This window comes from Ochlerotatus camptorhynchus, unplaced genomic scaffold (assembly GCF_037179485.1).
Source record: "Ochlerotatus camptorhynchus isolate MF236.1 unplaced genomic scaffold, CSIRO-AGI_Acam_v1.1 ptg000067l, whole genome shotgun sequence".
NCBI classification, from domain to species: Eukaryota; Metazoa; Arthropoda; class Insecta; order Diptera; family Culicidae; genus Ochlerotatus; species Ochlerotatus camptorhynchus.
The window spans coordinates 3097966-3111248 of record NW_027040557.1 but is presented as its reverse complement, the minus strand read 5'-3'; the positions used below and the strand labels follow the sequence as shown (position 1 = coordinate 3111248).

The 13283-nt window shown below is 43.0% G+C and overlaps 3 protein-coding genes across 3 annotated transcripts in view; 1 reads left to right on the top strand and 2 right to left on the bottom strand.

The window, feature by feature from the left end:
• The window catches only part of Coq6 (ubiquinone biosynthesis protein COQ6, mitochondrial), a 31198-nt gene extending 23369 nt beyond the window's left edge, over positions 1 to 7829 (top strand). The window contains exons 2-5 of the mRNA XM_065216807.1: positions 6406 to 6687; positions 6755 to 6948; positions 7011 to 7293; positions 7440 to 7829. Of these exons, the coding sequence (XP_065072879.1) occupies positions 6406 to 6687; positions 6755 to 6948; positions 7011 to 7293; positions 7440 to 7469 (789 nt within the window). The 3' untranslated portion in view covers positions 7470 to 7829. The remainder of the gene's footprint in view (positions 1 to 6405; positions 6688 to 6754; positions 6949 to 7010; positions 7294 to 7439) is intronic.
• Positions 1 to 13283, bottom strand: part of Usp1 (ubiquitin specific protease 1) — a 473693-nt gene that overhangs the window by 7149 nt on the left and 453261 nt on the right. The gene's annotated exons all lie outside the window — the stretch shown is intronic.
• The window catches only part of LOC135697177 (uncharacterized), a 511087-nt gene that overhangs the window by 138888 nt on the left and 358916 nt on the right, over positions 1 to 13283 (bottom strand). The gene's annotated exons all lie outside the window — the stretch shown is intronic.

Sequence of the window (13283 nt, the reverse complement as noted above, 5' to 3'; positions counted from 1 at the left end):
CCAGATGGGTTAGTTTTTTTGTTTTGATTTGAACAAAGTTGATTTTGTGTACAATGATTCTTTGACAGTGTGCAAAGAGTGCGTATCATTTTATCATTTTTTAATGCATTTCAGTTTTGAGTAGAGTGAAAGAGATAGAACCAAAGCATTCTAGTACATTTGGTGAAAATGCTAGTTCAATCTAGTAGTAGTGTTGCCATGTGGTACAATCCAGTAGTAGTGGTGTTGCCATGTGGTACACTGAAAAATTGCAATAACAGGTTAGTCACCAAAGTTTTCGAGCCGCTCCGTCTGTCACTTCGTTTGTGATTTACATCCTGCAAGTTTTAAAGTCCTGTGATCAAAACTCGCGGAAATGGAGTCGAAAGAACAGCTCGTGCGTGATAAAATCTTGCGCATTCATCACGAGAACAAGGATCTATCGCATCGTTCCATCGCTAAAACGTTGGGAATCGCGAATTCCACGGTGTCGCGAGTGATTAAGCGGTTCGAGGAACGGTTGACCACCGATCGGAAGCCCAGAAGTGAAGGAAAAAGTATTCCGTACAACACCAAAAATCACAACCGCGTAGTTGGGGCCTTCAACCGAAATCCGAACGCCTCCGTTAGGGATGTGGCTAAGAAGCTGCACCTAAGCCGAAGTTTTGTCCAGAAGGCCAAAACTAAGGCTGGGCTTCGAACGTTCAAGGTACAAAAGGCCCCTAATCGCGACGAGAAGCAGAACAAGTCCGCCAAAACCCGTGCCAGGAAGTTGTACCTCAACATGCTGACGAAAGTTGAATGCTGCATCATGGACGACGAAACATATGTGAAGGCCGACTTCAAACAGATCCCCGGCAACCTGTTTTTCACGGCCAAGGATAAGTTCAGCGTTCCGGAGCATGTCCGCACTCAGAAGATGTCCAAATTTGCGAAGAAATTCCTGGTTTGGCAAGCCATCTGCACGTGCGGGAAGCGGAATGCACCTTTCGTGACCCAGGACACGATGAACGGACAGGTGTACATAAAAGAGTGCCTCCAGAAGCGGCTGCTTCCTCTCCTGAAGGCCCACAACGTCCCAACAATCTTCTGGCCGGATTTGGCCTCATGCCACTACTCCAAGGACGTGCTGAAGTGGTATGCGGACAATAAGGTCAATTTCGTGCCGAAAATGTTCAAACCTCCCAACACTCCGGAGCTCCGCCCCATCGAGAAGTACTGGGCGATTATGAAGCAGCACCTTCTTAAAGGACCTAAGGTAGTGAAGACAGTCGAGGAACTGAAGAAAGTATGGGTTTACATGCAAAAAACGGTTGATTCACAGGTTGTGCAGAATCTTATGGCCGGGGTTAAGGCCAAGGTGCGGGCATTTGCGTATGGACTGTAAATAAAATACGAGTAAAATGGTAAAATGAAGTTTAATAGTTATTTCTCAATCCCTGAAAATTTGATGGCAATCGGATGAAAACTCGAATTTTGCGAATCAATTTTGTGTGTGGCAATTTCATCGTGGACACCCTTTATAATAATATTCCGCTCACTATATCACAAGAAATTGCGAGTAGCTGAGGTGAATGGAGATAAGTTAAGCATTGGGTATAGGACCAAGTCTCCCCTGGGTGGTGCCAGAAGATGAGCGCAATAGAATCATCAAGTTGCCATAAGGCACGGAATGAGACTATTGAATGGCTGGGTAGTCAAAGTCTTCCATTCGTTAGTCATTTCAGGTGGATTAGAACAGGTTTAGGTGGGCGTTGGCCAGATTTGGATTGTTTAGATGTAATCCTGGATAGGACCCTGTCATTGAACGTCGCGTGAAAGTGGAACTTAATGAAGGCCTAAGTACTTTTTCGTAGTTTTTAGTTTTCGGATTTGAAAGATCGTCGGTTACAGTGGCCTGCTTACTGAGCAGAAAAACGCGGTCCCAGGTCCTTACATATCAAAGAGATTTATGGTAAAATCGCTTGTGTATCGTGTATTTTGCGAAACTCGTTGTTGTCGTTGGTTCCGGGTTTGAATGGATACACAAATTTGAGCAACGGTATTATGTGATATGAGGGGCTCGGTGGCCTTAGAGCAACCGTTTTTGCTTACTGAGCAGAACATCATGAGTCTAATCTCAGGCCCATCCACATTCAAGATTCGTCAATCGTTTTATTTGTTAATATGACTACATGGTAATAACAGCAACTCGGTGATTAAAAAGGTGCTCGTCTGCCTAGTGGCAAACGTTTTTGCTTACTGAGCAGAAAATCGTGGGTTTAGTCCCAACCTCCTTCGCGTTATATGATCGTTAGGACATCAATTCAGCTTATCGTTTACCAAAACGAACCCTGCTGCAAACCCAACCCTCTTATCCAACATCCCAGTGATTCCTCGTGGAAGTGCAGAGGTGTTCTCGGCTTCCATCAAAGCGAGTGTCATGTCAACACAATCCTTCCCATTCCTGATTCCTTTCTTGACCTGTGTTCGGGCGCGGCCGGCGATGGTATTGCCTAATTTAAGATCACCAGTTTTTACACATCGAGGATGATTGCTAGTCCCAAGCATCGTCTATTGGTTCTCTGTGTAATTACAGCTGATCTGGCAGTAACAGAGTAGCAACCGTGGGCGGTCAATCAAGCTCAAGCTCAAGCTCAAGCTCAAGCTAATAAAAGTCCTGTGTTTTAGGCTTAAAGGCAGACCAGAAAGCTAGCCTTTCGTGATGTGAACAGTAACATTCTATCAGCAACCGGAAAAAAATTTGGAACCGGTGGGGAACATTGTTGGAGACCGACTATAGAGGATGATGAATAGACTTCTGTAGTTTGTTTTGTGTGAGTTGCAGCATTATTTAAATGGGGGGTATTAATGGGGTCTGATTAACTGCCTCTTTCTCTTGAGCCCACTCTAGAACCTACATTTCAGGGGAAACATGTCAGAAGGGTATAACTTGAAATGTAAACAATGACTTTGAACGTCGATTTCTCTTGAATGACCACACACCTACGGAATCTGATTACACCAGCTCATAGAACAAACATTGCTCTGTCAGATGATTTAGTTAGTTTGAGTGGGTGTGTTGTCATTCGTAAGAAACCAACGATCCAAGACACTGTTTACGTTTCGAGTTAGACCTTTCTGACATGTTTCCTCTGATTTCTTATTTAGATCTTTAAGTGAACTACTGGTATGAGTATATTCAATTAGAGGATGTTCCTGAATATACAGTCAAACTGCTCGTAATGTTGTGAACAACTTCAATGACAGTTGTTCAACAGTGCTTCCATTTTCTTTACAACAATCCAATGCATACAAGATTGTGCTGAAAGTGTGCAAAAGGATCTGCCAAAGTTGTGTCGAATCTAATTTCGGCACAATGAGCTGAGTGACTTACCCTTGATAGGACCACACAATGATTGCTGCCGAGCAAACAGACAATCGCGTGATGCACATCGAGAGTGGCCTGCTTCTGTCGATAGCCGAGTGAACACTGTTCGAAAAGTTTAGGAATGCAAGAGATGATGGCTTTTCCATGATAATTACGTACGATCGATTTTTGGCCAGATTTAAAGATAGGCTCTAGCAATGAGCGTTTCAAATTTGTTGGGAAGGTTCTGGATTCCAGGGACCTATTAAAAAGCCAAAACAATAGAGCAATAACTTCCATTGCTAGACTTTTCATAAATACTAGAGGAATTTCGTCAGGTCCAGGACCTTTTGAGGCGTCTAATTTGTTTAAAGCCTGCAAAATATCCTGCACTTGAAGTTGATTCACGCCAATGTTGCTTGAACATGCTGGATGAAATGCAAAATAATCGCGGTCTTATTCAAAAAATGTCGTGTAGAATTCTGGAGAAAAATTTGCAAATAGATTACAGTTTTTCCGAGCTATCGCCGACGTTTTCGTTGCGATGCATGATTGAAAGAAGATTGTCAGATTTCAATTTGGTTTTTACGTAGCTAAAGAAGTTGTTCGTACAGGGCTTTATTTCAATTTCAGTTTTTGAATTACATTCTTCAAATGCATTACTGATGGCTTAATTCAGTTGAACGCATATGTCCAACTAGGTTGGTAAATTATCACTACTATAGTGCTTTTTTTTGTAAATTTTACGTGCTATTTGCTTTTGATTTTAAAATTTTTTATTTGTCTGTTATACCAGAATGATCATGATCGCACAATTGGTCAAAAAGACGAGCCACCAAACAGGAAGATAGATACCTTAATGAGGGGGGAGAAGAGTCCGCCCTTTATTCACGAAATATTATCAACAGGGAGTTGGCATTCCCATGTCCCCGTCTAAATAGCTTTAATCGAGTGTCCTGATGGTCCCTCCTTCCTTGCCATACAATTTTTTGCTGCAAATGTGGTCTACTTTCACCTCCTTTCGGGTGTAACACGCATTTCACGCCAAATCGAATCGAAGCTGGCAACACCCTCTCAGATGTCAATGAAATTTTCTGGATGTTCAGACTTTGACTAAATAATTAACTGATGACTTTTGGGCGAATCTATCTCTCTAATTTGGTAGTCATTATATGGAATACTACCAAATTAGAGTAAGACCCGTCCTACAGCCATCGATTAATTTCTTGGAGCTATTCCATCCCATCGCCAATCAACAAGCATAATGGTATGCCTCTCAACTGATTCCGTGCATGTGTAGATGGATCAAATTCCCTTCCATTTCAGGAGTACCAATTCCCAGTCTGCGAGAGGGTTTTACCAAGATGTTCTTCAATCCAGAAAGTGGAATTACTAAAATAACTTTGAATTGTCATGATAAATATTATTGCGTAATTATTTTTCAATAGAAATCGTTTGATATATGTATGTCAATCCCAATTACTCATTTTTAAAAATAATAATTTTACTAGAACTGAGCACCATTTACTCAGTTTCGCTTATTTTTCCAAATACAGGCGACTCACTTTAGAGTAGTTTCACTTTTAACGAAAATGGGTGGATTTTTACTCACTTTTGAGTTAAATTGAACGAGCGTGTAGAGAACAACTGATGCAAGCTTGATCAAAGTAGTCGATCGCGTTCAAAATTAACGTCAAATGGAACTCGAAAGAAGAAAAGATATTGTGCTCAAACACCTGGAAAATCCGGAGTGGTCCGGTTCCAAGGTGGCTAAAGTGCTGAAGATGCCGAAAACAACAGTTTGTTGAGTGCTCAAAACCTACAAGGAAAACCCTAAGTATGGAAAGGAATAAGCAGACCTACGAAAAAAAAACTGGAACCAGGGATCATCAGCTGCGCAGCAAGGTGTTGAGGTGCGTTAAAACCAACCCCTTTCTTTCGATCCGAGATGTGGCCAGAAGGTACAACACCAACTTTCAAACAGTGCGGAACATCGTTGCCAGGGAAGGATACAAGTCGTACAAAGCCAGTAAACATCCGAACCGGCACATGAAGCAGAATTCCGTGGCCGAAAAGCGTGCAAGGCTCCTGTACGACCGTGTTTTGACAAAATGCAAAGGCTGCACTTTGATCGATGACGAAACATACGTCAAACTCGATTTTAAGCAGTTTACAGGTCAAAAGTTTTACATCGTGACTGGACATGGGGATGTGCCGGGAAGATTCAAGTTCGTGTTTGCCGACAAGTTCGCGAAGAAAACCCTGATTTGGTAAGCGATTTGCAATTGTGACCTGAAAACGGAACCATTCGTCACATCCTCGACGATGACATCCCAAGTTTACATCGAAGAATGCCTGAAAAAGCGTTTACTGCCGTTCATCCGCAAGCATAGGGGAAAAGTCATCTTTTGGCCCGTCGACCAATCGAAAAATACTGGGCAATTTCAAAGCCGCGACCTCGACGAAGCGGCGGGGCAGTCAAGGACATCCAGCAAATGCGCTGATTCCGTGTCCGTTTCCACTGTGCGGGCGCTGATGTGCTCCATCAAGAGAAAGGTTCAAGATTTCGTTCGAACTGGAGAAATGAAACGATCTTCTGCGGTAACTTGGGTAATGGACTTTTTAAGCTTATTGAATCACAAATTACAGGTCTTTTTGTGCGAAACCAATTTAGCCAAATAAATTAAGTTCAAACCCCCTATAAATCTAGATTTAAGCAGATAAACTTTCATTACCCCTAGTTACCTGCAACGTCCAGTTATCCGTGAGTAGCAGCATTTGAGTATCGGAGAAAGTGTGAGAATCCATTTGCAACATCTCGTAGGGCATGATCTCAATCTGTTGCTGTGAGATTACGACTTGCTCGTCAATTTTCACTTGCTCTTCAAGTCAAACTACAAAACGATCTCAGAACCGCTCTTGAACAGTCTAAATTACCGATAAGGAAAATAAGGGCTTATGAAAGTACGTATGTAAGAATAATCATTACTACTGTAACAGCTCGCAAACAAATAGGTGCTAATGTGACGTGAAGAACAGTTGTAAAATGAGATCATCGATCATTTCTTTTATTCCAGGTCGGTGCCGATGGATTCAATTCGCTGGTCCGGCGATCGATGGGTGTGGATAATTTCACCTTGGCATACAATCAGATGGGAGTGGTTGCAACCCTCAAGCTGGCAGGTGCAGTGGCAAATAACGTGACCGCCTGGCAACGATTCCTTCCGACGGGACCCATCGCGTTGCTTCCTCTGAATGACGATATGAGCTCGCTAGTTTGGTCAACCACCGTTGCGGAAGCCAAACGGTTGGTGCAATTGGACGAGCCATCCTTCGTTGCGGCACTCAATGAGGCGTTTGTGAGTATTACTTGTGGGGTTTGAGTTTAGATAAGCGTAGGCATCACAATCTTAAAATATCTTCCAGACTAAGTCCTATCCAAGGAACAACGTCATCGAGGAAATTATGAAGAACGTGAATTCGCTGATTTCTTCCCAGACGGGTCAACGCTTGGAGCCGGCTCCGGTGGTGGAAGCAGTTATGGAAAAGTCCAGAGCCGCCTTTCCTCTGGGCTTGGGTCACACCAGTACCTACGTGGGACATGGCGTCTGTTTGATTGGGTAAGTCCAGTTTTTACGTTGTTTTTAAGCGATACAAATTCAAACTCGATTTACTCTCCCAGCGATGCCGCACACCGGGTTCACCCCCTGGCCGGACAAGGTGTCAATCTTGGGTTCGGAGACGTTCAGTGCCTAACGGATGTCCTAGCCGAAGCAAACTACAGCGGCTTGGGGTTGAACAACATCGCAGAGCTAGTCAAATACGAACAGGAACGCCTCCGGCATAATGTCCCCATAATCCTAACCACCCATGGCCTGCAGCGACTGTACACCACTGATTTCGCACCGATCGTAGGCCTCCGAAGCATCGGATTGACCATCACCAATTCGGTTCCCCCGCTGAAGGTAAGTTAATATGCATTTTTCCGCGAATGGATTCCATATTTCATCTCGCGTGTCTCCACTCGTGTCTGCCTCTGTTGAGTTGCATATGGGAGATAAATCATCACGCTTTTACATGTTTTCTTTTTTTTTCTGTTTCTCACTCGTAGAAATTCCTGATGAATTATGCCATGTCTTAATCTCTTCTCGCGCGAGTTCACCACCACCAGCAGTAAGTAACGACATCCAGCGTGTCATCGGGATTCAGTCTTCTATCTCTCAGCCAGAAGCACAAATAAGAGGTAGGTTGACTGTTTTTTCCTAATTGACAACGAATTCGGAAATATTTTTCGAATGCATCGCTGAGAGACTGGCGTCAGGTGGAAGTGCCAGAAATAATTCGGGACGGTAATTGGTAGGGAATAAGTCGAAACCGAAGTGTATTACGCCTAAGTCCTATGTCTCGATTTTTTTTTAGTTGTACCAAAGTGGGGGTTAAGGGATTTATTGTAACTTTAAGTCGTTTTGTGAATCAAACAACATTATCACTTGTTTATTTATTAGATTTATGTCATTTTCATTGTAGAAAGTATGAGAAATCTCCGAAGAGGTCAGTTCATTCGATTCAGCGACTGTATTTTCCAATGCTCGATTCATTGACATGATGATTGGCAGAAACGGCTTGAGAAATTTTGATGACTTCAACTGGTTGAGAGGATCTTTCGGAAATCGCTTGAAAGATGCTTGATTTTGAAAGGAATCTTCGAAAGGCTCTTAGGGTAAGATTGGAGATAAATATTTTAGGGAAACTTTGAAGCAATTCCAACGAACTTGTTGGTAAAATATGTGTGGTAAAGGGAGGTAACTTATTGAACATATATTTCAAAATAATCTGTTGTTGGCTTAATGCGTGAAGCCTACTTCAGCTATCCATTTAATTTTAGTCTAAAAAATTACTATTCTCTAGTGTGAATGTAATTTTTAGACTAGCTCCAAATGTAAAAAAATGTTATAAGATTTCTGAATCAGAACACATGATCCATCATTAGCTTATTATAATTTATCGTTAATATTCCTTCAGCAGCTATAGGGTGTTCCAGAAAGTATAAGCACAGTTTATTATTGGAATGCCCTCTATAGTATTCTCTTTCAATTGGATGAAAATAATCCGCAGTTCGCTTAATCGTACGCCAAGTAGCAAACTTTTGATCTGTCGCTGCCCATGAGCTGCTCAGGTGATAATTTTGGCCAGTCTTTTTCACATTCTTCGATTGAATTCGCTGCCTTAAAGTGTTTACGTAGATATCTCTTGGATAGGCCTAACAAGTTTCGATTGACCGGGCCGGACAATTCGGAGGATTCATCTTTCGTCTTTCGAGTAGTGCATTGACACCAAATCAGACGAAAATAGTACTGGGCCATCATGTTGACGGATCATGGGCCGCAGACGCCGATTCAAACACTCCCGAACGTAAATTTCAGTGTTCATCGTCTCCATCGTCACAAATGGCTTTGACTTATCGGCATCGTCAACTTCCTGACCATAACTCTGTAGTATTCAGTGCCAACATTTCGAAGGGGCGTAATTGCTTTTGTAAACATTGACTTTACCGTGGAGGCACCATATTCGAAGCGGGTCCTAAATCAACGCACTCAATAATGTTCGACTATTTTCAATCATTATGTTTGAAATGTTACTTCTGCAAATATTAGTTCCTGTGCTCTAGGGATGATGGTTAAACAAAGTTTTAAAAATATCTTGTCAAAATCGAGATGCGATAAAAAAATAGACGAGTGCGTCATCATTAGGGACGCGTTAAATAGGTGCTGGCACGGTAGCCGTCGATTTATTGCCAAGAAAAGTGCACCCCTCCAAATTAACAATGCTAGCGGGTAAAGGAAACATAAAGCCATTGTTTACCAATGTAATTGTGCCCCTTTGAAATGTTGGGACTGTAATGGTCTCCCGGAAGCGTCTTGTAGTCAAATTCGACGTATGTTTCATCGTTCATGATAATACACGCCAATTTTCCACGCAGCAGGCTATCATATCTAGACCAACAATTGAAATAGGCGGAACAACCAAACGTAAACAATGGCTTTAAGGGGGTAGTCCACTCTGGCGGTCACACCAATGGAGCTGGAACAACGAATTTTTTTGTGGTTATTCTCTGATAGCTGACCCAGTCTTGTACCTAGCCGTTCTTGATTTGGTTGAAAAATAAAAATTTGGTGACGTTTTGAAAAAAAAAACAGTCCGTTTTTGTCCCCTAAAATTGGAGATAAAAGCTTGCACCAAAAATCAATTGGTGCTACGTACAAGACTAGAAAAAAGGTAATTAAGTCGAAAATTTAATCGCCGTTTAAATCGAATGAGCCGTTTCTAAAATACAGCGCCCGCCAATTTTGAAAACATCGTTTAGAGATAATCGCGGCAGCAGTTGGAACTACTAAGACACGCCGTTTCGCCGGTAACGGGCGGGTACTCCGAGCGCTCACCTGAGCGTGCTTGGAGCGTCTGGACACGAGTCCACTAATCGGCCTATAACTTTGGAACGATGTCACTTGCGGACTTGCGGTCAAGTCTATGTCAAAGTAGACATTCCAAAGTATTTTTAAGCAAAAAAAAAAGATTTTTTGAAATTTCCAGAGTGGACTACCCCCTAAAACACAAAATTCTCAAGAATCAAAACACTCCAACGCAAACTAACAATGCCATTCGATAAAGGAAGTTTGCTCTATCAGATGACGGTGTTAGATTGCTTGGATGTGCTTTGATTCTCGAGGAATTTGCGTTTAAAGCCATTGTTTACGTTTGGTTGTTCCACATATTTCAATTGTTGGTCTAGATATAGCCTCCGAGCTTTAAGGTTGACAGATGCGGCTTGTTTCTGACACCATTTTCGCCAACTTCCTTACTGTTAGGTTGGGAATAGTGCACCATTTGTGCACCATATGTTTGACTTGGGCAATAAGTAAAAACAACAACACAACTGATAAACTTCATCGGGGTAGAAATTGCGGCGAGTTGAAAGTGTGTTTATACTTTCTGGGACAGCCTATATAGAAATAGGCATTGGTTTCTTGTATGACACGATGTTTTTCTAGTTTTCAATAAACATTAAGGTGATACTCTAAGGAAGCCTTAGCGTGAAACTCCAAACGCACAAATGTCAGCTTCCACAAAACATACAAATTTGAAATTGCTACTCTCTGTTTGTAGTAGCACAGCAAACAAGGAGTAGCAATTTCAAATTTGTATGTTTTGCGGAAGCTGACATTTGTGCCTTTAAAGTTTCACGCTACACATTTAATCTAGCTCGGTAAAATCTTCAACAGCCGATTACTTCGGCATTTACTTTTGCTGATATATATGCAAAATATCTGTTTGTTGGCTGGTATCTCAGCAAAATGATATTTGTTAGCTGAGTCTCGGCAATTGTTTTACTGAATCTCAGCAAAATAAATTGCAGAACTACTCGGCTGTTGTAAAGCGTCCTTAGAGTATAACCTGAAAGTTCTTTCAATAAAGTTCATTCGTGGCAATATGAGCACCACTGATATTTCAAACATTTTCTGCATAAAATCTTCAATTTTCCATTATTCATTTTATAAATATGACTGTATCATATGAAATCACGTTTTGAAGCAGCTGGTTTGGTAAAAAAATAATTCATCCACAAGACTGAATGTTGGACTGTTAGTTGGACTGCAGCCCACCTAAATCGAAGTCAAACGTCATTTTTGACAGTACTATTCCTTTTTCGAGGGGCTCATGTATGAACAATTTTGATAGTTGCTAAAGGATTGTGATGATAATATACAATCGGTGTATCCCTCAACCAATTTTCAGCTTGACAGCTCAGCCCAACTAAAGAAAGTCTTTCACTAAGCGAGCTGCAGGTTTAGCCCAACGAGCGAAAGTTGACTGTATTTGTAAAATAGCACAAACAAAGATCATTAGACAAACAACCTACAACACAGCTATGTTTAAATTTGGTGGAACAGGTTTGCTTCCTTTAAGAATACTAAAAGAGTTGCGGAAGCTGGGGTCTCGTCCCCGAGCAGATCCCTCATGCTGGACGTCAGGTCATAGGACTCCCTGAGATTCTGAAACTCCGGGCAGTTACAGAGAGTGTGCTTTATCGTTGCAGGTACGTTACAGATGGAACATTTTTTTTCGGAAAGGGACCCCTCCAAAGCTATAGTAAACCTTTGAGTGTCCAGTCCGGAGTCTTGACAGTACACGCTGCTTTCGTAGGTTATTGAGGTCGGTCAATGCTACTTTAATTTTGCGAATGAAGAGTGTTCTGGCGCATGACTAGTCGACCTCGCATGCCGCTCGGATTGTCAGCGCTGGACTTCGTGTAGTGCCAATGGCATTTGGCCACTGGGGGAGGTAGACGTCGGCGGCCGTGCGGAGAATTCTGTCAGAGAAGGCAGCGGCTTTGATGGCAATGGCTGTGTTAAGACGATGCCGGAAAGAAAGGATCCCAGCTTCCACGCACGCAGCATCTGCTGGGGTGGAGGATAGGAGACCCCAGAGACTGTACGAATGTAGGTGTTGTAGACTAGGGCTAGAATTTCTACGAGTTTTTCGGTGCCGTAAAAGAGCCTACTGTCATTGATGGCACGGGCTACTCTGAAGCGGGCACCGCGGTTGTTGGAGCGATGGGGTAGAGAGATGGTTTTGGTACAAAGGAGAAGGTGCGATCTATCGAGACTCCTAGCACACGGACGATTTTTTTGGTTGGTATGGTTTGACCACGGATCATGATTGGAGCACCGCCGACTCGGTGGCGAGATGAGCATACGTGGCATCAGACACATCTTCTGGCTGATAGCTGGAAACCAATCGAATTAGCCCATTCCACAACGGTGGATGTCGCCGCCCGTGCCTGCAGCTTGGTCCGAACTACGGTTGGTCCCGTGGCTATTATCAGTACATCACCGGCGTAGACGAAAATGTGTACAATACCGGGCAATCTGTCGAAAGCAACGTTCATTGCGATCATGAATAGGGTGACCGCAATAACTGATCCTTGTGGAACACCAGACTTCTCGCAAAAACTTCTGGATTGGGTGTTTCCCACAGAAACCCAGAACGATCGGTAGGTTAAGATGTTTCGGACGGTGCCTGAAGGTGTGTTGCCGGTGATCCAGCAGGCCGTTTGAATCTAAGATAAACTTGAGTTTGTGGTTGTCCATTCGTGCAAATACTTTGGCCATGCACGTGGTAAGTGTTATGGGCCGGAACTTGGTCGCATCTTTGGCTTTTGGGATAGGCTTCCACAGCGCCGAGTATGTGTCCGTGACCTAGAGTTGATTAAACAAGTTAAGCATACGGTGCTTACCTTCTATTGGTAGGTTCTTGAGAGGGTAGCCGATTTCATCGGTACCTGCCGTTTTGCCGCTGCTCCTGCTTAAAGAGTGTAGCAGTTCGTCCCAGGAAAACGAATCACTAATCCTGAGGCTATCCGTGTCAGGCCGAATGTTGAAGCTGGTGATGGATGACAATGTCGGCTTGGCTAAGCGTTGGCGATGGATAACTTGTCATGAGATGACTGAGATTTTGGCGAAATATTTACCTAACTAACTGGCGACGTCTGCCGGTTCGGAGGTTCCGTCCGTTAGAATTTGGAGCGGTGTTGACTCTATTTCAGAGATCGGCATTGATACTTTAAAGGAAGTTGGACAAACTGTCTTGTCTTGCGCAATGTACTTCTTGCCTGCATTTGTTGTGTAGCGCCAGGTATCGAATGAAGGCTTCTTCCTTGGGAGCTCGTCGCAATTCGTCGTTCCAGCAACGGAGAGCTTTCCGTCCAGGAATACTGCTGTTACTAAATTCTATTGTTGGGTTGACAACAGTTGGTAGTCGTTTGTAATCATATGACTCGAGGAGGCGTGAGGCAGGTTCTTGTGAGGACTGGAGCTAAGTATCACGCTCTTTCCAGGTTGTCAACTCACCATTTTGTAGCCTCTGTTGTAAATTGGTTAAATAGGGTTATCAATCC